This window comes from Poromitra crassiceps, assembly GCF_964638095.1.
Source record: "Poromitra crassiceps genome assembly, chromosome: 8".
Lineage (NCBI taxonomy): Eukaryota > Metazoa > Chordata > Actinopteri > Beryciformes > Melamphaidae > Poromitra > Poromitra crassiceps.
Window position 1 is genome coordinate 5,863,545 of NC_139629.1, and position 21,984 is coordinate 5,885,528.

General features: G+C 42.8%; 1 protein-coding gene across 1 annotated transcript in view; it reads left to right on the forward strand.

The window, feature by feature from the left end:
- LOC310781501 (collagen alpha-3(VI) chain-like) overlaps window positions 1-21,762 on the forward strand; it is a gene marked incomplete at its 5' end in the record, with an annotated part of 84,725 nt that extends 62,963 nt beyond the window's left edge. Inside the window, 29 exons of the mRNA XM_083642141.1 lie at window positions 573-599; window positions 704-748; window positions 896-949; window positions 1,048-1,110; window positions 1,594-1,659; window positions 3,108-3,161; window positions 3,260-3,295; window positions 3,886-3,948; window positions 4,240-4,302; window positions 4,921-4,983; window positions 5,323-5,385; window positions 5,986-6,036; window positions 6,182-6,217; window positions 6,379-6,441; window positions 6,680-6,742; window positions 6,971-7,003; window positions 7,120-7,156; window positions 7,257-7,268; window positions 7,575-8,071; window positions 8,202-8,304; window positions 8,583-9,284; window positions 9,961-10,063; window positions 10,148-10,203; window positions 10,866-11,126; window positions 11,930-12,004; window positions 14,793-14,981; window positions 16,946-17,005; window positions 18,459-18,656; window positions 21,025-21,762. Of these exons, the coding sequence (XP_083498267.1) occupies window positions 573-599; window positions 704-748; window positions 896-949; window positions 1,048-1,110; window positions 1,594-1,659; window positions 3,108-3,161; window positions 3,260-3,295; window positions 3,886-3,948; window positions 4,240-4,302; window positions 4,921-4,983; window positions 5,323-5,385; window positions 5,986-6,036; window positions 6,182-6,217; window positions 6,379-6,441; window positions 6,680-6,742; window positions 6,971-7,003; window positions 7,120-7,156; window positions 7,257-7,268; window positions 7,575-8,071; window positions 8,202-8,304; window positions 8,583-9,284; window positions 9,961-10,063; window positions 10,148-10,203; window positions 10,866-11,126; window positions 11,930-12,004; window positions 14,793-14,981; window positions 16,946-17,005; window positions 18,459-18,656; window positions 21,025-21,065 (3,177 nt within the window). The 3' untranslated portion in view covers window positions 21,066-21,762. The remainder of the gene's footprint in view (window positions 1-572; window positions 600-703; window positions 749-895; window positions 950-1,047; window positions 1,111-1,593; window positions 1,660-3,107; window positions 3,162-3,259; window positions 3,296-3,885; window positions 3,949-4,239; window positions 4,303-4,920; window positions 4,984-5,322; window positions 5,386-5,985; window positions 6,037-6,181; window positions 6,218-6,378; window positions 6,442-6,679; window positions 6,743-6,970; window positions 7,004-7,119; window positions 7,157-7,256; window positions 7,269-7,574; window positions 8,072-8,201; window positions 8,305-8,582; window positions 9,285-9,960; window positions 10,064-10,147; window positions 10,204-10,865; window positions 11,127-11,929; window positions 12,005-14,792; window positions 14,982-16,945; window positions 17,006-18,458; window positions 18,657-21,024) is intronic.
- Window positions 21,763-21,984: the final 222 nt, after the last annotated feature.

The following is a 21,984-nucleotide window of genomic DNA, read 5'->3' on the forward strand; positions in this document are numbered from 1 at the left end:
TGCTATACTGCAAAGCATGTAGCCTACAACAAGCGCTTAGGTCTCAGCTTCCCGCATCGCGAGTGTCCGCACGGAAAAGTGAGTCAAATCAGCAGACGCGCCCCTCCACAAGACACCTGTGCAGACGGTTTTCGCCTGGCCGTGCACAGTAGGCCTACACCCCGAATGGACGCGGCTGTCCGCGCAAATATTAGTTAAACAAATCCTTTCAGTGCAAATGCATTATAAAAAAATAAAAAAATAAAAAATAATCGAAAACGAAATGACACTACTACACCCGGTGCGCACACTGAATAGGCATTTTAAAAGTTAACGTCGAGCCCTGCTTCAAGGTGAATCTTCGGCATAATCTTCTAGTGTGTGGGGTTGCGTTTGAACAGACGCGATTGTGTGTGTGTCCCAAGATTGAAATGTTAAAAAATCGGCTCTCTCTGTCCTGTAGTGTGTGGGCTCTCAAGATTTTTATAATCTTCAAGGATTTGAAAATCCTGTAGTGTGGGGTAGGCATAAGGCTTAAATTGTCGATTCTGTGATCTCTCCTCATGTGTAACCCTGTTTTTTCTTTTCTTCAGGGTTCTCGTGGGTACTCTGGAGAAAAGGTGAGTGTTTTTCCTCTTTTACTATCATTATCATTATCAAACAAATACTGTAAGAAAAAATGGGCTATTACAGTGATGACTTAACCAACCACACCATGTTGCAGGGTGAATTTGGAGAACTTGGCCTGGATGGCATCAATGGAGAAGATGTAAGTCTGTCATATTTGCATTTTTCGTCCGTGTGTTCTTCAATCAAATTATATTCCCACCAGACATTCGCTTGTGGTAAAGAGACACATGCGGCTGATTTTGGTTTTGTGTGAAAGTGGGTTTTAATTGACTATGTGTTCTGTCAGGGCAAAAGTGGAGTGGCTGGACCCCCGGGAGAGAGAGGAAACCCTGGAAGAAGAGTGAGTGACTGGATACCATTTCAACTTTATATCTTTCTCTACATGCAAGCATCACATTATGGTTATTGCTCATGTACATTTCCTTAACTTTCCTTTAGGGACCTAAAGGTGCCAAAGGACAGGGAGGAGGCAGAGGAGACAAGGGTATCAGTGGTGACCCGGTGAGTACACTGCATGCTGATAATATTACAAAGCTGGTTATGGTGGAATTTTATGTCCAAATGAACAACTTTACTATATTGGACACGAATGGTTGAACTGGTCTAGGCAGGAGTAACATCTAAAATGTAGAGCATGTTTGTGAAAGTATGAAGGCTAGAGAAGTGGGCTTGTTATCGGCCCTTAGTATGAATTTGCAGACCGGCTTGGACAGTCTTTGTGAGAGTGCCTTCAGCACTTCAGAGGAAGTGAATGAGCCCTTGAGCAAGGCATTCAACAGTGGTCAACAGTATAAAACTGTGGCAGCTCTGGTCAGCTCAAATATGTGAATGTGTGTAAACCTCCTTCCGCTTGCCATTGCTCTCCCAGGCAGTTATAATGTTGTCTTGGTGAACTTTCTGAGGCAAATCGGGGTTCAGAAGGTGTAACTGCCATAAAGGCAATCAACTCTAGTTGAGTTTGACAATGTAATTTCTGTCTACTAGGGTGCACCTGGAGGGGATAACAGACAAGCAGGATCTAAAGGAGACGCCGGTGATGTTGGACCAGTGGTAAAGTCCCCCTGCACATCTTAATGCTCTAGTCTAAATAACATTGTATTTTCAAAAGTAAACATCTAAACAAGCTAACAGTAGTTGGGTTTCCATCCATCTGTTTTTATGTGGAAATTCAATTTGCGCATAGAAAACCTGAGTGAAAATGCTACAAAACATTTTTTAATCCAAATATCGCAAAAACGTTTTCACGCTTGAGGGAGGTGGAAAAGTCGGGTGTATCGATAAAAGGAAGATGCGATAAGTGCAGTGGAAACTAGGGGTGTCACAATATATCGTCCCACGAAATTTCGCGATAGTAAAACGTCACGATATGTATCGTTGAGATGAAATCTCATATCGCAAAAAAAAAAAAATTTTTTTTTTTTAATAGACTAAGAAACGTCTTTGTTTGTTGAAGTTCAATGTGTGGAAAGTAGTTCAGTTGAACAAGTCTCTGAAGAGACACATGAGAAGTTATACAGGAGAGAAACCATTCAATTGAGTTTCTGGCAAAACTGTTTACTTAGATTAAGAAAAGTCTTGTTGTTTGAGTTTGAAGAAAAACTGAAGATGCATAATGAGAATTTATACTGCTGAGAAACCTTTTAGTTCAAAGTAAATCTAAGTGACGGTGTAACTCATTCTATTTCAAGTTAAGCCTTATCTCCAATCTCATGTTTTTTCTAGTTGTTATTGTAATAACAATTTCCCACAACAGCATGTTTTGTATTTGAGCATTTCAAATAAAATACTACTTTTCCAGTCATATATTGTCATTATTCAAGTTTAAAAAATATTGTTAAAATCGTATCGTATCGTTATCGTGAACCCAGTATCGTGATACGTATCGTATCGTGAACTGAGTGTATCGTGACACCCCTAGTGGAAACAGATGAAGTGATATTCCATTGTGTCTCCATTCAAAAACCACGCAGTTTGCCTTGATCACTGTAAAACATGACATGCCGTGTAGCCTACACACAATAGGGCTACACACTTGTAAAGGTAAATAATGGTAAATAAACCGCACAATTTAGACTGCCCGCCATGTTAAACAGAAGAAGACTGGGATATTAACTTTAAGGCGACTCACTTCTAGAATTGAATGAAATTGTATTCACTTACTAACTCTGCTCCGTGGATTATAACGTTATGCTTGCTGAGTTGAAGAGTGGCACCTGGTAGCCTAATCCAGAAATTGCATTTTATGGTACAGTACCTTTGTATTTTTAGATCATCAAGAAACTTTAAATTAACAAGGGGAGATGTGTTTAATAGAGCTGTATCGGGTCTAGCAGCTGATCAGCAGCGCAGACAGCTTCAAAGACCAGGTGATTGACAGCTCTATAATTTCTGAAAATCCGATTAAGATTTGTGATACCTTTGGATGGAAACCCAAATATTATATGATTGTTTGTGTTTGCATGGGTTAACTTAACAAGATATCTGTTCTGAAATGATAGGGAGAGCCTGGTCAGGATGGAACTCAGGGAGGCCCTGGTGGACCTGGCAGGAGGGTATGACAACTCCTATCTGTCCTATAGTCAGTTATATCTCTAAACCAAATACATACAACTGTGTTTTGATTCTGAACCTATTTCTACTGCTTTCTTAGGGATCTGATGGCAGAAGAGGCCCACCTGGACAGGCTGTAAGTTTCCCTCTCAGTGATAACAGCCAGCGCTTAGTGCCTAATACTTACATTCCATGGGGCGTCTGGGTGGTGTAGACTATAGAGGTAAAAGCACTCGCCTACCACCTCAGAGACCCGGGTTCAGTTCCCGATAGCAGTACCTCCGGCTTGGTCAGACGATCATAGAGACACAATTGACCGCGTCTGCGGGTGGGAAGCCGTTGAGGTATGAGTCCTGGTTGTTGCACTAGCGCCTCCTCTGGTTGGTCGGGGGGCACCTGTTTGGGGGGAGGGGAACTGGCGGGAATAGCGTGATCCTCCCACGCGCCACGTCCTGCCGGTGAAGCTCCTGGCTGTCAGGTAAAAAGAAGCGGCTGGCGATTGCACATGTCTCGGAGGAAGCATGTGCTCGTCTACAACTCTCCCCAGATCAGTAGAGGGGGTGGAGCAACGACCGGGACAACAGGGGGAATTGACCAAGTGCAATTAGGGAGACAATGTGAGAAAGATCTGGAAAAAAAGGGGCGGGGGGGAACGTAAAATAAAGTAGAAAAATACACTTAACATTTCCAGCAATTCTAACCATTTCATGTTCTCATGTCATTTAGGGAGGTCCTGGAAGGCCCGGAGATGATGGTGTGCGGGGAGAGCCTGGTATTGGAGGATCTAGAGTGAGTGCATCTTCATTTTCTATGCAGTCTTTGGCAAATGACTCGGGCTGTCAATGCTGTTGCCAACACATCATTCATTGTCACTACTTTTCATAGGATGTCACTGTTAATCTCTTGGCTGCATTAGGTACATGACCAATTGTTTTGACTGGCCCATGGCGGCTGAAATACTCATATGTCCACAAATTTGTGTTAATGTTTTACTTATTGGAATAACTTATTGGATTGGCAGCCCAGCTGTAGTATAACAAATTGTGAAAACATAGATGGGTCTGGTCTGTCTTTTTCAAGGGTCCACCTGGGCCAAAAAGTGTACCTGGAGTCAGAGGAGAAGATGGGAACCCTGGACCCAGGGTGAGTGAACCTGTCAGGACCATTTTATATGTGACACTTTTTTTTAATGACCATAACATATTTAAATCAAGTCAAGGTGAGTCAAGTATATTAATAAAGCATGTTTAAAATAACCATCATGGACCAAGGCGGTGTATAAATATAAAAACAACAAAGTACTGTAATGCAAATGAGGAGCGCAGAGAAGAAAGAGTACAACTTTGAAACAAGCTGATGTCAGGTTCAGCCTGCACCTGCTTTGTCCTACAGAGACAACAGAGACTGGTCTTCAAAACATAGGCCCACTGATAAAGGAACTCTCTGGATCTTTTATCCCTCTTTGATTGAAGAAAATCCGCTGTTTGCTAATTTAACATGAATGCGTTTGGCTGTAAGATGTCATCTACACACACAAGCAATGTGCTGTCAGAAGAACACATGGCCTGGAGGAAAATGGAAAAAACACATGCCTGCTGCAGTTGTGTCTTCCACACACAGCAACCATGCTGGCACATTGGTGACACACACATTCTTTGCCTTCAATAACAGTATCGTTGTTGATTATTAGAATTTTTCTTCTTACTTTTACTTCTTTTGTGCCTAAAAATACATTTCCTAACCTCACATTTTCTTTTCTAGGGTCCTGGAGGACTCCCGGGACCCGCTGGAGAGAGGGGCAGAAGAGGAACTCTTGGTCGCAAGGTACCAAATGGACATAATCAGCGTGGCTTAAGTTCTTCCATAACAGCCTTGTTTCAGTTATAAACACATTGGCCTAAGCCCGGCATGCTCACATTACTGGACACACATGTGCAGTCTATTTGAACAAACATAAAAGTACCCTAAGAAAACATCCATGGCCCGTTTCACATCATACAATAGTTCAAATAAAGCATATGAGCTCAATTAAATCTAAGGAAATTCACTTGATAGAAATATTATTTTTTCTTCTGTAGACAATCAGTTTCACACAAATCTGTGACTCTTTCTGTCTCTCTTTTGCCTACTTCTTATTCTCTATCTCTGTCTATCCTATCGTAGGGAGAGCCAGGAGATCCGGGACCCCACGGTGTTATTGGACCACTTGGCCCCCGTGGAGAGCCTGTAAGAATGAACTCACATCCTCCTCCTCCACAATATAAAAGTGATGGAAAATTAACAAAATAAAAATAATTTTCACTCATCAAAAAAACAAACAAAACAGAAATGTGTGATTAATCATAATTGGCATTGAAACATATTCCTCTATACTATTAAATAGATGTATTTATTAGACAACTGTAGTTACAGTGGTTCTTATGAAAGTGAATGCTCTCGGCAGGGGAACCTTTGATCTGCTTCAGCCTGCCGTCTGATAATCTATTCTGTATGTTAGAGCCATGACCGCTTTGAAGCAAGATTTATGTTGCCCTATCTGAGAATATAAATCATGTGGTGTGTTTTCAATCAGGGAAATGATGTTTGCTGAAGATTTCCTCATGCCAAATATTCTATTTTGAATCAGTGCCTTTTGATACACTATATCGCTGCAAAACACTGTTATGAAAGGATATGGGGGGTTGCTGTATTCCTCTCCAATACATTTTATGTGAAATGTATATTCCATATTCAATAAGCTTCCATAACCACCAAGACCATGTGCAGCTGAATTATTATTTTAGGACATTGTTTTATTTAATTTTTTTAACCAACCTTTTCTTATAGGGTGAAGATGGTAGAGATGGATTGGGCAGCGCAGGGCCCAAAGGAGGGAGTGTAAGTGACCCATAACAAAATATAAGATCACCAGTTTCCATTGTGCATTCCCTTGTACGTTTAGTCTCCATGTTACCCCATTGAGGCTTAAAATCGTTCCTAAATCAACAATGATACATCAAGTGTGTATGCATTGTCATTGCAGGGTGATGGAGGCTTCCCAGGATTCCCAGGACCAAAGGTAATGTTTGCAGAAAACATTAAGCCTTCAATTGAAATTCAATAGCTGCAGTGTTTCACTGAACAGAGAGCTCAAGTTGGCAAGTCGGCCTCTTTTCATGTTGATCATTGGACGTAATCTTGAAAGCGGCTCATTCTCTGTTCTTGGCTCCTTCATTTCAGGGAGCAGCTGGTGATGCCGGCACAAACGGGGGGCCAGGAGGCAGAGGAAATCGTGGGCAGAGGGTGAGTGTTGAAACACCAGTCAGATTAGGTTTGCCTCTCCTAGTCATTAGGGTAGAGAACAATATTCAAAATGCTACATTCTGTATGGTATCATCACACAACGAATCCACTGCCTTTTTCCTGCCTGGTAAAACACCCTAACACAAATCGCCCTCAGCAGTGCGTTAAATGAGCGAGCACATTCAAGTTTATGTTGAATAAGTGTAAAAAAATTAAACCTACGGTTAATTCCTTCCAGGGCGTTGCAGGGAATATTGGTACAACCGGACAGACGGGAGAGGTTGGATACCCTGGGCCTTATGTAAGTAACATTCCTGCATCTGTATACATAGCATCTAATGTGCTGGGTGTTTATCATTTATAATATAGGATCTTGACTGTGCTATTTTTGCCTTCTCTATGGCACATAGGGTTTCTGTAAAACTGCATATTGTTCAGTTGTTTAAATGATTTGACACAAATAATGCAAGAACTTCATCATCCACGGGTCTTTGTCCAGCTGTTAACACAAGTGTTTCTGTTCCCATAGGGTCAGAAAGGACCGAGAGGACCAGGCGTTGTGGTATGTACTCCATATATCAAACTCAGAAAAGTTGTTTTTAAATGAAGACAGCAAAACTAATGTCTGGTATCTTTCTTGTTTCACACATCTGTTTCCAATTGCCTCTTTGTCCCCAGCAATGTGACCTGGTCAAGAAGATCAGAGATAACTGTCGTAAGTATAATGTGAACGCTATCAACAATGCAATACACCATTTTTTAATCCATAAGTAAAGAGAATGTCTAATCCCTTTTTGTTTCCTTTTCTTTACCAGCTTGCTGTTATGGTAAGTCATTTTTTTTCTGCAGAATAAAACTATGCACATCAGTCTTTAGCATTAGTAAAATGATTATTTGAAATGTTTCTCAAAATGTTTAAGGTAGCTTCCAGACAACATTCTCTGACTGGATGAATTTGGCACGGTGCTAAATATCAATACAAGTGACAAACTCCACTCATCTGGTGCTTTAAGCAGAGTTAAACAATCGCTGTAAAATAAGAAAAAGCATTTGCCAATACTATTCGACCCAGGTCTGTTTAGCACTAATACATACTATACAGAGTTGACAATCCTCCATGTGTGCACCACCAGGTCAGCTGGAATGCCCTCTCTACCCCACGGAGCTGGCCTTTGCCCTGGACGCCTCTGACGGCGTCAACCGCGCCGCCTTCAACAACATGCGCGACACCGTCCTCCACCTGGTCAACGACATCACCATCACTGAGAGTAACTGCCCAAGAGGAGCGCGTGTTGCTCTGACCCTGTACAACAACGAGGTGACCACCGAGGTGCGCTTTTCTGACGCGCTGAAGAAACGCACCCTGGTGCAGCGCCTCGAGGGACTGCAGACCCTGCAGACCCGCAAGCAGCGCAGTTTGGAGACGGTCATGAACTTTGTGGCCCAGAACACCTTCAAGAGGGTGCGCAGTGGCTTCCTCATGAGGAAAGTGGCCATCTTCTTCGTCAATGGAGCAGTGCCCAGGGAGACGCAGCCTATCAGTGCCGCGGCCCTCCGCCTCTACGATGCTGGAATCGCCTCGGTGTTCCTGGTCAGCCGTGAAGACAGAGCGCTCGCTAGAGCACTGCAGGTAGAAAAACAACGACTCACCTATAGAGTACAGGCAGCAGGTTCATATAACAATAAGATATATAAATATTCACAGCATCTTTCTTCACGATGTACTGTACACTATTTTCTACCTCCTCTTTATACATCAGCTCAACAACACAGCACTGGCCCAAGTCATTGTCCTGCCTACTCTTGGAAGTGCACAGTACAACTCAGTCATCGAAAAGGTTAAGAACTGCCATGTGTGCCTGGGTAAGAGCTTGACTTAAGTGCACTAAAAATGACATCATACTAATGCTGCATATCTCTTTTTTAATCTGGTGTTACCAAAACTATACTCCCAGGAGTATAATAGCTCATTGACTCGAGAAACACTGAACCATCATAATACTTCCATTGTTACCTAATTGGAAACACATGCCTCCTTATTGCAGTGAAAGTTGCATGCAAACCGAAAGCAGCTTCCCAAATAAATATGTAATATAAATCATAGCGAGACAAAATCTCAATCTCTGTATGTTCCTCCATAGATGTCTGCGCTCCGGCCCAAATGTGCGACTACGTGCCCCCATCAGCCAACAGAGACAGGAGGTCTTCCACCACCGATGTGGACATCGACATGGCCTTCGTCATGGACAGCTCTGAGTCCACCTACCCCACCTTCTTCACTGAGATCAAACGCTACATTGCACACATTGTGGAGCAGCTACACGTGTCCTCCGACCCCACGCTGTCTGTTCACCACGCCAGAGTGGCCGTGGTCCAGCATGCACCGTACGAGTTCCTCCGCAACAACAGCGGCTCTCCCATCCAGGTGGATATCGGCCTGACCGAGCACAGCTCGGCTCAGGATATCGTCAACTTCCTCCTGGAGAAGACGCCGCAGCTAGAGGGCGGTCGGGCGCTGGCGGCGGCCATCGAGCAGACGGTGGAGCAGGTGTTCGAGAGGTCGCCGCTCCAACGTGACCGCAAGGTGCTGATGCTGTTTGTGAGCGGAGGCGTGGAGGAAGATGAGGAGCAGCTGCTGCGTGTGGCCACTGAGGTCAAGTGCAAGGGCTACTTCCTGGTCATCGTGGGTGTGGGCGGGAAGCTGAGCGCCGGAGACGCCCGTGTCTTGTCACGCATGGCCAGCGAGCCATCGGATGTCTTCTTCAAGAGGCTGGACAGCATCTCACACTTCTATGACAAACACATCCAGACCTTTGGCCAGCTGTTGCCAAAGTATATCAGCAGTAAGTTTCTCATACATCTGTCAGTGTGCTTTTACAAATGCCGTGCATGCGCCGCATGTATTTACCATTGTGTTTGGGTTTTCAAAGTGTGGGAGAGTGGGCTTCCCCTTGGAGAACATACAGCTGAAGGACTTTTAACACCTCTTCATTATAACTAGTGGGATACCCGCCTCCGTGCAGTGTATCTAGTGTAGATGTTGTGTTCTCTGCATGTTCAACCTCTATGGACTGTGTCTGTAGCCAGGCTGGCCAGCGCGGACAGACAGTTCCCCACCCCCATAAATCTCGTAAAATTAATCAGAAATAGCTCCCCAACAGATACAAAAACATGAGCATTATGTGTTGTATGTGCATACAAAGAATTGCCGTGATCGGATTTGTGAAACACGCATTTCTTTTTAAAAATCTTCTTTTCGTTCTCCCTGGTTTCTCCTCGGACAGCCTGAGCTCGCCTCAACAGTGAAGGCTGCGCAGCCATTGTGCAGCCAGCATGGTCAAGTTGGCTGCGCATTTTCTCCTTCTCTGATTTCCCGCCATCATGTCGCGCCTGCCCTGAAGTTGTCTTGCGCCCCCCAGAGGACGCGTGCCTCACACTTTGAAAACCGCTGCTTTATGCTATTATGACCATCAGTCTGTCCATGTGTGAAAATGTTTTTCTAAATGACTTGTTTTTCAGTTGAAAATGCTTTCTACATGTCCCCTGAAGTCGTCAAAAACTGCGAGTGGTTCCAGAGTGATCAGCCATTAAAAAACCCATTTAAGTCTCCACACGTCCAGGAGTAAGTGTTTTGATCATTTTTACCACGTGTCATCAATCCCTGTATAGTGAGGTTGCAATTAACTCATTATTTGTATATTCATAGGAAACATCAAAAACACCAGGAAAATAACCAAGCAGTACATCAAAGTAAGCACAAAGGTAATATCATAAACTTACTCAATTCAACTTTCATGCATCACAGCAGCAAATGTCAATTTAAAGTGTTTTACTTGGCTACATTTCCATTTCCTTCAGTGTCACTGATGTATGGTCAACCTTGAATAGTAGCTGCCCCATAAATCAGCACCACTGTTCACATTTCATTTGTTGTTATTGTGTAAATATGAAAAGGCAAATGAGAAACAACATTATCTTACATTGCTACATACATATACTATGGATTGTGTGTGTTGTCTTTTTGCCGTGAGGGTGATGGATAGGATATCCAATACCGGTGCTTCATTGTTCATGAATTTGTATCAGTGCCGCAAAGAAAATGTTCAACTAAGGCCATGTGTCAATATATTGTAGCTTCTTTTTCTGACCGTTAAACGCTGGAAGTAGCACAATATGCAATCAAGCAGATTGAAAATAACGTTAGGAAGCTATAGCTACTGTAACAAGCTAACAACACACTGTTGTGCACGTTTCATGAAAAGCGGGCCAGTAGTTTTTCCGTAATCCTGCTGAAAAACCAATGGACAAACAGCACAGAAAACATGTTCCTCCTTGGTGGAGGGCTTGACTGACCTGGTTTCCGGTGCTTTCTATGCTCATCTTGTCTATTTGTGTGCTTTCTTACCTCAACACCACGATCTTAGAATCAGAGGAGCTACACACCACTAACGTCACCTCCAGCAGCTTGAGATTGCGTTGGTCCAGCCCAGATCCCAAGGTCTTGGTCTACTTCGAGGTGGTGGTGACTCGGTTGCGTGACCATGCGCTGGTGCTGAAGACCAACGTGTCAGGGACAGAGCTCGCTGTGGACAACCTGGAGAGCGCCCAGTCGTATCACGCTGTGGTCACGGCCCACTCAGGCCAAGGTCACATTGTCTCCACCCACAAGGGCATCATCACTACCAGTAAGTCCATAAACGCACCTGTACCATTAGTTTGTATGCTTCATTTTTTCCCCATAGAGACACTGCGGAGTGCATCATCATTCAGAAACCACCCCCAAAACGGGGGGAAACAACCCCCCCCCCCCCCCCCCCCCCCACCCAATCCTGGCGTTCTCCTATGTCGCGTGCATGGTCGTGTGTTGCACACAAAGATCATATATAAGGAACATGAACACTCCAACTTACTTCACTGACAGCTACATCCACATTTTTCTTCTCGCCAATTCTCAATGGCTTCCTTGTGTTGCTCGGGAGTACAAAAAAACTTTAATTGGCGATTTTTTACATTTTTTGTCTGCGCAGCCCACCACACAACAGCTTTTAGCTATGTTTAATTCAAGGAAAATTACGCTGGTGTGCGGAAGTGAACGGAGAGCCTGTGATGGGCGTGGCCTATTTCATGCATTTCTATGCATAATTTTTTTCCCTTGTTCTCAAGGCAAGCAGTATTAGTATTTTTGGATTACCTCTTCACTAGATGAGCTATTCTCATCTCTATTGATAAAATATCACTTCATTGTTCGTGTCAATTATAGGCTAGCATCACTCAAGAGCCCCTTGAGGGGGTGAGAGCAAGGGTTGTTCTGTGAAACGCTCAAAGTCTTCAATATTTCTCGACATCAATCTGCACCGAAACAGACGCCCCGTGCCTTTATTGTTTTTGGCAAAATTAAAATCACTCTGATTCTGACAAATACCACAACCACATATTGAACTCTGACATTACTGTGCCAGCTCCATGACTGCTTGTTCCACTCTAACAGAAGCAGCAGTGCACATGCCGGCCAGCCAAGCCACTGCTATTGTAAACACCACACCCCTGGACACACCAGAGACTGGTGAGTGACTCAGAGAGTGACTGAGTGTTTGCGTGTACGTGTGTGTGTGTGTGTGTGTGTGTGTGTGTGTGTGTGTGTGTGTGTGTGCGCGTGCGTGCGTGTGTGTGTGTGCGTGCGCGCGTGCACATGTGTATGTACAGTTTGTGTGTATGTGATGCTTTTGCCTGCATTTATCTGCATTCAATGATTATGAATTGACATAACCCGTTTGGTTGATTAACATTTTTTCATTAACTGACAGAAGGCAACATCTACATGTGTGTAAAATAATCCTTATATCCGTTGGTTGCTGTTATTTGGACAGTGGGGTGGGGAATGTTAATTTGGACATCTCTGTCATTTATCATTTCTCTACTATTTCAGCTATGTAAAATTTACGGTGTGCTGCTCATAGCATCCCATTCAGTTTGAGTCACTTGAATATTATACAGACATCTTCATCAGTCTGAAGTGATATCTCATCAGTGTAGTCTTAGATTTGTGTGTTGTTTGCCGGGAAAAAGTTCCCATATTCTTTAAAAATTAACTGCAGTATCAGAAGTGTAGCTATATATATATATATATATATTGTTTTATATCCTCTGATCTGACCTCATCAGAATATTACCTTAAAATTAATTGAACCCTGTCCTAAATCCTAATAATAATAAAACACTGTGAAGGGAAATGGACAATGGGTGAAGTGAAATGAACACCCCAAAAAGGATTAAATCGTTTTTTTTCTGTTAACTTTTGTGCAGTAGGCCATTCGATATTCTCTCCACATTTTCCTGGTCCTTTTTCTGCTAATGATCTCAATAGAGTTGTGTTTGGCCGGTTGTCATAGGCAGTAAATATGTTACCCAAATAAAACCTGATAATAACTGCACAGCTCAGTAATGCAGCCATATTTCACCGTAACTACTACACAAATGTGTTCTTAATCAACTCACTAGTGCTTGCCAAGAACACAGGGCTTTTGGGGAAACTTGCTCAACTGACTCGTCAGCCTCATGGATCCGATTCACTTATCAACTGCTGTTATTGCTCCTGTTGGGGGCGGGAGGGAACTGGTGGGAATAGCGTGATCCTCCAACGTGCTACATCCTGCCGGTGAAGCTCCCCGCTGTCAGGTGAAAAGAAGCAACTGCGCATGTGGAAGCATGGTGCTAGGCTACCGCTCTCCCCAGATCGGCAGAGGGTGGAGCAGTGACCGGGGCAGCAGGGGGAAATTGGCCAAGTACAATTGGGGAGAAAATGGGGGGTGGGGGGTGAGAAAATAATAATAATAATAATAAAACTACTGTTATTGCTCCTGGGGATTTTTTACCAAGAGATTACAACTTTTCTTTAAAGTGTGACAGGCAAGACGGCTAAGCTTGCAATTCTGTGTGTCACTTGGGGGAGAAAAAAAGGCTGTTAAAGGGATAGGTCACGTTTTTTAAAGTCTAGCCCTATTTGCTACTTACCAATGATGATGTTGATTTATAGAGTTATTTCTCAGCACCATCCATGCTGTTGCTCATAGTAGCTCTGGAAAGTTGGGCAAAAACATATGCAAGGTCAATGGGGTCACACTTCTGTATGTACAAGCTGACTGAGGCTCACTAAAAATCCATCCACACACACACACACACACACACACACACACACACACACACACACACACACACACACACACAGTGCACACACACACACACACACACACACACACACACACACACACACACACACACACACACACACACACACACACACACACACACAGTCACACCAAGTACATTTCAGTGAGCTTCAGTCAGCTTGTACCTACAGGAGCGTGACCCCAGTGACCCTGCATTCGTTTTTGCCCAACTTTCCAGAGCTACTATGGGGAACAGCATGGATTGTGCTGAGAAAGAACTCTGGCAATCCACATCATCATTGGAAAGTAGCAAATAGGGCTAGACTTTAAAAAATGTGAACTATCCCTTTAATGCAGATTTCTGCACACGTTGGCCTTTGGAGTTTGGAGTTAGGCTGCTTCTCCCTTATAGTAGAAACACAAGATGCAGCATAACTAAGACATGAGAACATCTCCTTCACTGGCAGTAGCCTAACGTTCCATAATCTGCTCTGATCTCGTTCAAATGTGATTGTAAGAATAGCTTTGAGTAGTGACCTCAAAGCGAACAGGAACATGTTCTTACTAGCACTAGGGAATTTAGACTGGACTGTTCCACAAGGGAATTGAAGGACCACGTGGTTGAATGGTCTTGAGGGCTGTAAATGTAGCCAAGACTGGGATGGATTTCATGAGCTTTCTCAGAATTAGCAGTGAGGTCATTCTGGGGTTTGGCTCTGAGGGATTAGCTATTTAGCTAAAGACAGTGGTTTTTGCACCATAGCCCAGAGACCACACAGCCATTGCAGATCCTAGATGACTAAAATGAACTAACACTAACCAGTAATGTAGTAATAACTAACATTTACAACTGCAATTCACCTGTACGTTACTTCTTTCTTTCCACTGACTACTACTAGCGTCCAAATGCTAATAATGCAAGTAGCCTGTACCATCTTTTAGAATGTTATGCCATGTTGAATGCCATTTTCTTTGCACTTGTGAGTGAACTATATTAGCACTGAGTGTTGTTTGAACCCCCCCGACACCCTTTTAGTCATAAATTCACAACTTTTTAATGGCACACAATAACAATGCTTCATGTACAGCAGTTCTACATTTAATCTTCATACAAACAAACTCACCCTCTCTTTCTCTCCCTGTTTGTCTTCGATTGCTGACGTTGTTGTTTTTTGCATGTTCTAGTTAACGATCTTGCAGACCCATGCTCTCTTGACTATGACCCTGGAATGCCGTGCAAAGACTATCAGGCTAAGTGGTTCTTTGACAGAATGAACGAGCTCTGTACGCAGTTCTGGTACGGAGGTTGTGGCGGCAATGACAATAGGTTCGAGACCGAGGCCCTCTGCTTGAAACACTGCGTGAGGTGGTCAGGTAAGTGGTTGTCGCTGCCAGGCTCTCTGAGGAAATGTGCCACTTGCCTGGTGTGATGGTGCAATCTGATGCAGCATTATTATGCTATGACGTAACGTTAAGCTGTTGCATAAGCTGTTTTAATAAGGCTTGTTACCAGTAGAATTGATCATCCATCATGGAAGGTCAAGGGATTTCACTGATACTGTCTTTTACATGATTAAGATCATGTACATATAGAATTAGGGGAAAGTAAAAGCTTGTCGTGTTACTGATCTTCTTAAATTAATCCAGAAATGAATCGAGGTATTGATTACCATCACTACATTTCTACTGTCTATAGAAATGTGGATTGCAGCTGCATACACAAGAGTGTTCAGTTCAGTTCAGTTATGTATATTACCCAGTGGCCAACCCCCCCGATGTGATTTCTAACCCCACATAGGATAAGCAATAACCACGCCCTGTGGCGCCGGGATTGGCCAGGAGCATTGAAGCTTGGGACTAAAGCACCTGGGGTTTTTCATCTTTTAAAATAAAGATGTTTAAAAAACTATTGCTTGTTACATTTTCAGTGCTGTACCTTTTCTCTGGGTAAGAATTGAGCTTGAAATTAACGATATGATACATTATATTATAAGCTATGAACGTGAACACAACACCGTTTATATTATTGCATGTTTTTGTAGATTGTGTACATTGTGTAGATTACAATTATTATGCTTATTATTATTATTACTATGCTAAGGTGACCATAATTCATTTCAATGTCCGCTCTCAATGTCCGCTCTCGAAATCGCTGTCCGTTCTCAAGAGTTATTCAGTTGGTTCATGAAATCGCTGGGCTGCGTGCCCTCCAGTGTTGCTCCTGGCCAATCCCGGCGCCACAGGGCGTGGTTATTGCTTATCCTATGTGGGGTTAGAAATCACGCACCCCCCCGGCTTTCCTCTGAAAATGCGGAAGTGGAGTGAAAAGCTGTAGTTCCGCAAATGGCCACTTTGGGGTGGGGGGCAGTGGGCATTCCCACCCATGTTAAAATGCCTGACTTTGTAACAGGATTAAACATCTTTCAAGTCGGGGGCAAAACACAGTTTTGGTCTATATAGCTAATTTCACCTTTTCATAACAACTGTAGGGGGGGGGGGGTAATTTTTTCTATAACTCGCCCGTTTGGAGTAAAATAGATGATAGAAAAGGGGGTGATTGACAGATCGCCTGTCCAGTGATTGCACAGCTTGCTGATCACGGACCAATAGCAGGCGGAGCTGCAGCTCTGGGAAACCCCCATCTCACGTGAGGTGCGGAAGGACTCAACCCATTCCCTCCCACTCTGCTGACGAAAAATCAAGATGGCGACGGCCAACGAATCAACTCCAAACGGGTGGCCAAAATCAATGGGATAGCTCTGTCCATATTTTTAGGTCAGTGATATTACCACAAGCAGTCTCAAAGGGCTTTACATAGCATCATCACAGTCGTATATGCCATAATAGGTTACATACTACACATTTTATTTTATTACATTATGATACTACACAAACACAGCATAGACTGTGGGAGGAAACCCACGCACACATAGGGAGAACATGCAAACTCGACACAGAAAGCCAGGATGGAGATTCAAACCCACAACGTTCTTGCTGTGAGGCAACAGTGCTAACCACTGAGCCACCATGCTAGTGCTAGGTGCGCAAGAGGGACTCTGCAAAGTCTGCATCTCTGAAAAGTAGAATCAGAAAAATAATCAGTCAGTCATGAAGATTTGTGACAGAGCATAAAGATAGAACACAGACTTCGAGCGTAGTGGCGTGCACGATGTGCGTAGGGGGGGAAAGAGAAAAAAGTAGCATCTGAGTGGATACGTGTCCATTTATGTCCATGTTCCACTTGACCTCCTGTTGACAATGGACCTGATAAGTGCTCACTAGCTGATGAAAATCTGCTCCTTGAAGAGGAAAAACAATATGTTTTAATGTTTCCACAGAGCCAGAGCCACAGCAGAAAGTGCAGCAGGTTGAACAGGTTGAGATCCTCCCAGATCCTGGTGAGTACGGAACTGCTGATGGAATAATCTGCCTTGAGATGTTTTTGTTTTTGTTGGCCTATTATGTTACTGTGCCTTCCCTTCCAACTACCTCTGCTGAACATATGACTGACTTTGACCTGTGTGCATATGTATGTAATGCAAATGCCAGCCAACATGAAAGCAGTAATCATTTCCTCCTTTGTCTAGTTTTCAAACAAGCGAGTCTACCTCCTCAAACATGATCTGAATCAGACCTCTCACCCAGATCTTAGGGATATATCTGGACATTAAATAACCAATTTTGAAAGTTATGTCACGATTGCATAATTCAATTTCCTCAAACTGTGCTCATTTTACAAAACAAAAGGTCCCTTGTATTTCAACCACAAACCCCCACCTCCTCAACCCCCTTCATTTACTCCAAAAGACTGACGGAACAACTCAAAAGCCAAGCACGGAAAATGGGAAAGTTTTACTTTTGTCATTCGCAGGAGCGAGCCAAGTCATAAGCATGGATAAAATGAATGGAAAGCCTTGTTCACTGGTTCATTGTTTTTTTGGCAGCAGTCTCCTTACAAACCAAGTTCAATTTGTCAGTATGTTGTCAGTGTCAATTGGCAGCAGGTAGTTTATACAATATATACTCTAAGCCTTAATGTGCCACTATGAAGATAGCAGAGTAAAAGTCTGCTGTGGTTGGAAGTGCTTTCGTTTGTTCGTTTTTTTTTTTTTTTTACTTTCATGTGTTATTATACCAATCTCCATTCCATAGAACAACTTCAGTGACAAGTCATTGGCAAATACCATGTGACCTTGACCACTAGTCATCATGCATACAGTATTAGTAATGACACATTGAATTTTGATTGCACCATTGAAGTGAGGCTCCTATTTAACATCCATTTTAATTCAGCTTATTTTGTATCAGTACAATGAACACTGTTCTATGGCCATGTTCACATTACAGGCAAATTCGATTGGCTGATAAAGTCATTAATCATCATTATCTTGATTGGTTTCCCAAATCTGATTTGGGAGTGTGTCCGCACTGCCACAAATATGATTTTCATGTCGGATCTGTGTGTCCAGACCTAAACAGCCTATCTGCATGGCTTGCTATGGTAACGACATGGGCGTCAGTAAATACGTACGTTGGTGACGTGGTTTTCCTGCGCAGAGGCATTTGATGACGAGTTACAAGTGACGTTCAAATCAGATTTGGTGGATCTGCGCGTCCACACTGAAGTCACATCAGTCGAAAGCAGATTGGAAACTACCTCCATATGTGGTTTGAGACAAGTGACACAAATCAGACTTGGAGCGTCCAGACTCATAAAACCAATCTGGATAAAGTCATTAATAGGTCACTAAAGTTCACAAATCAGATTTGGCCTCCTAGTCTGAACATGGCCATGTGCTCTTCTACTTTAACTAATTGTCATTCTTTGTCACCACCTTTGTCACCTTACAGCGGCCCTTACAATGGCCTCGACAGCAGGAGACATCTGCCAGCTTCCCAAAGAGGAGGGCACCTGTGCCAAATTTGTCCTCAAGTGGCACTACGACGCCGTCAGCAAGAGCTGCACACGTTTCTGGTATGGAGGCTGTGGCGGGAACCAGAATCGCTTTGAGACGTATGAAGAGTGTCAGAAGGCCTGTGGAAGAGCAGGTAAATGTCTTCTTCATCATCATCTCCTAGCCTCGCTCATCAGCTACTGTCAGTGTCCGAGTAACTACAAAGAAGAGGTGACGCAATTTGAAAGCAGTGCTGCAGGGTGGCACCCCTGGCATAATGGCAGAGATGCTCACAAGTGATGTTGTGCAAGTCCAAATCAAGCCTCAAGTCTTTGAGCTCCAGTCCAAGGGCCCTATCTTCATACACGCGCTAATTAGCGGCTGTGTGGTGTCGCAGTGCAATTAGCGCTGGTCGTTAGCGCCACTTACTGTATAGGCGTGTCCATGCTGATGTGGCATCGTCGGCAGCGGGCACCTGCCCATTTGCGCCCGCGCAACGTATGCATGATTAACTCGGGAAATTATGCAGAGGCATGGTGAGGGCGTTACATCCACACAACCAATCAGTGTCGCTTCTTTCATTTCCGTCAATTAATTTGCGCAAATGCCATATGAGAGCTGGTTGTCCGTGCGCATTAGCCATATCCAAAACGCAGCAGTCATTATAGATAGGCATCTACCAAGTTGAGTTGTTAATGGTTAGGTTAGGTTAGGTTACGTTTATTTGATATGGACATCACAGAGCATTGGAGATGTAACATACATGTATGCACAGTAACCAGATACACGGTGTTAAGTGTTTATAGCAGAACGCTAATTTTCAACACCTGTCCACAGGCGACTCCTACACCAAAACACAACCCAAAAGGACATGCCCAAAAAGAAGCAAAATCAAATATAAAAAACCACAAGAGTAAAGCTGTACATACAAATGCACTGACTAGAAAGTCACTCAAATACACCCCAGAGGACATACCGGAAAAGAAACATAATCAAATATAAAACCACATGAGCAAAGCTATACATACAAATATTCAAGGATGTACATACAATACAGTACGCACAATGTACACATGATGTACACACAATACAGACATAATACACATAATACACATTTGTCCTTTGATGATGAGTGAAAGTGAATAGAGTTAAGTATTCTATCCTGATGGAGTTTGGCTTATACGTAGTCACTGTCAATCTTGAATATGATTTTAAACCATGACACATGATGGAATGTCATAGCAGAATAGTAGAGTTCCAGTCCATTGCACATGCTCTGTGGCTTGTACACTCTTCTGGTGTTAACTTTAGCTTGGTTATCTGTCTGCCTATGAATTAATACTTAGTTAACATGAACACCATTAATAAATGATTACTAGACACATTACCGTAGTTAACTCTTAATTAAGGGTTACTTAAAGTCGAGCTGAACCCAAAAATGACTTTTCTTTTCTTTTAGTTCAAATACCTGGGTATGCAGTGCACCTATTTAATAATGTATGCCAAAAGAATCACAAAAGACTAATTTCTTTAGTTTTTCACACTTTTTCACATCAAAAGTGATTTTTTTTTTTTCAAGATTTCATTGTTAACAGTAATGTACAGTTTGCTGACGTCACCTAGTACTATAAAGTTTCTACCCCATTTCAACCAATCATATCGCGACATGCAGCTGTCAATCAAATCTTCATTTCAGGATAATTTTCTCTTCCAAATGAAGTAGAAAACGGCGCCTAGTGCCTGTCATCTGGCAGAATTCCTATCCCATAAACTAACTACCGGTACTAACTTGGCCAATTGTTAGAAACATGAACAAAAAACAAAAACTATAATCTCTAAGAATGCAAAGAAATGTAACTGGCTCGTTAAAACGCGCATTCCAGGGATATCGTATTTGCAGAAATAGCGTAAAAGGCGCGCGCTTGAGAGCATGGTTGTCAGGGGTTCGCCCCGTGGAGATTCCAGGCAGGCGGGAAGCACCCATGCATCGGATTGTCCGCTCGCTCTGCACGAAGCAGCTGGCTGCCTGGTACTCCGCGGATCCCACTCGCGTAGCACGGCAACACGCTGAGTCCCACTCGATTTGGGGGTGGAACACGCCATGATTGACCAATGCCAAAGCCAGTCGACAGAATTCTCAAATCAAATCATCGACATGATACTATGACCCGCCTCTCAACTTGTCATCTCAGACAAATTATGTGCGACGCACGTGACGAACGGGTTCAGTTCGACTTTAATGCTTATTAAACATTATCACCGCTGTTGGTTGCCCATAAGCAATCATATTTGGAGAAGTCTACACTGTATCGCTTAGCCTAATTTCTGAAGAGCATGTAGTCAAAAAGAGTCACTTCAATTAACAGTTATCCTTTGGTACATACTGTACACAGTATTAGTCTACAGTAGCTAACAAGAACAAACAGTGTAGTAGGATATCACCGAAGAGAGCACTATTAAACATAATTACAAAATCATATGCACAGAGGCTAATGATGCTTTTCTTTGTCTTTTATCACCAGCACCTGTCAAACGAGGAGTCATTGCTGCAATAAGAACATAGGAGGACACTGACAAAATGGCCATAGGGATGCAATACCAAAGCAATGGTGGCTGCACTGGATTCCAAAAAAAGGATTTCATCCCCCAAATTCTTGAAGTTTAGTCTTTTTCACATTGAGATGGAAAGCAACACAATTGGCTGCATGATTTGTTGTACTGGTGCTACATAGTTTTTGTTGTGCAGATTGATATGATTTTTCATATTCTTTTAAATGCCGTTTCAGAATTCATCAATAAATATATATGAATATCTTGGACAAAGATTAGCAATACATCAGTATTTGCAGGAATGGCATTATTCAATGCAGTAACTTCTTTCTTACATTCCACATTTCACATAGCAACAATGACTGTCATTATTCATTTATATTGATTGCAAACTCACTTGATCGATCCGTGGACTCCTACAGTTACAGAATCCACTGCAATGGTCACACAAGTCTAGTATGGCAGTGTGTGTATTTAAATGACCGTGACCATTGCTCGGATGAAGAAAAACAAAATGTAACGTGAATGCACTTCTGGAACCACTGCCTCAAACAAACAAGTTCCAGTTTATGAAAAATGGAATGTACTTGTCAAGCTGTTTTATTGTTATGTTCTATTTTTTGATTCATTATGTTTTACTGAAATTTGTGTTCATCTGGGTGCAGGGGAAATAAAATGAATTAGACTTTATAATAAACTTGAGCAACTGATTGTTTTCTTTCTTGTTTTGAATCACATGCTGATGCACCAAAAAGAGTTTCACACAACACTAAATGCACTTGATATCCATTCAAAGGTAGAGTTCAAAAAGTGGAGCTGAAGATTGCACAAAACCAGAAGCTAACAGTAATATCCTCTCTGTGTTCAAATATGCTTTTATTGTTATTTTCTCACACACACACACACACACACAGGTATATACACACACACAC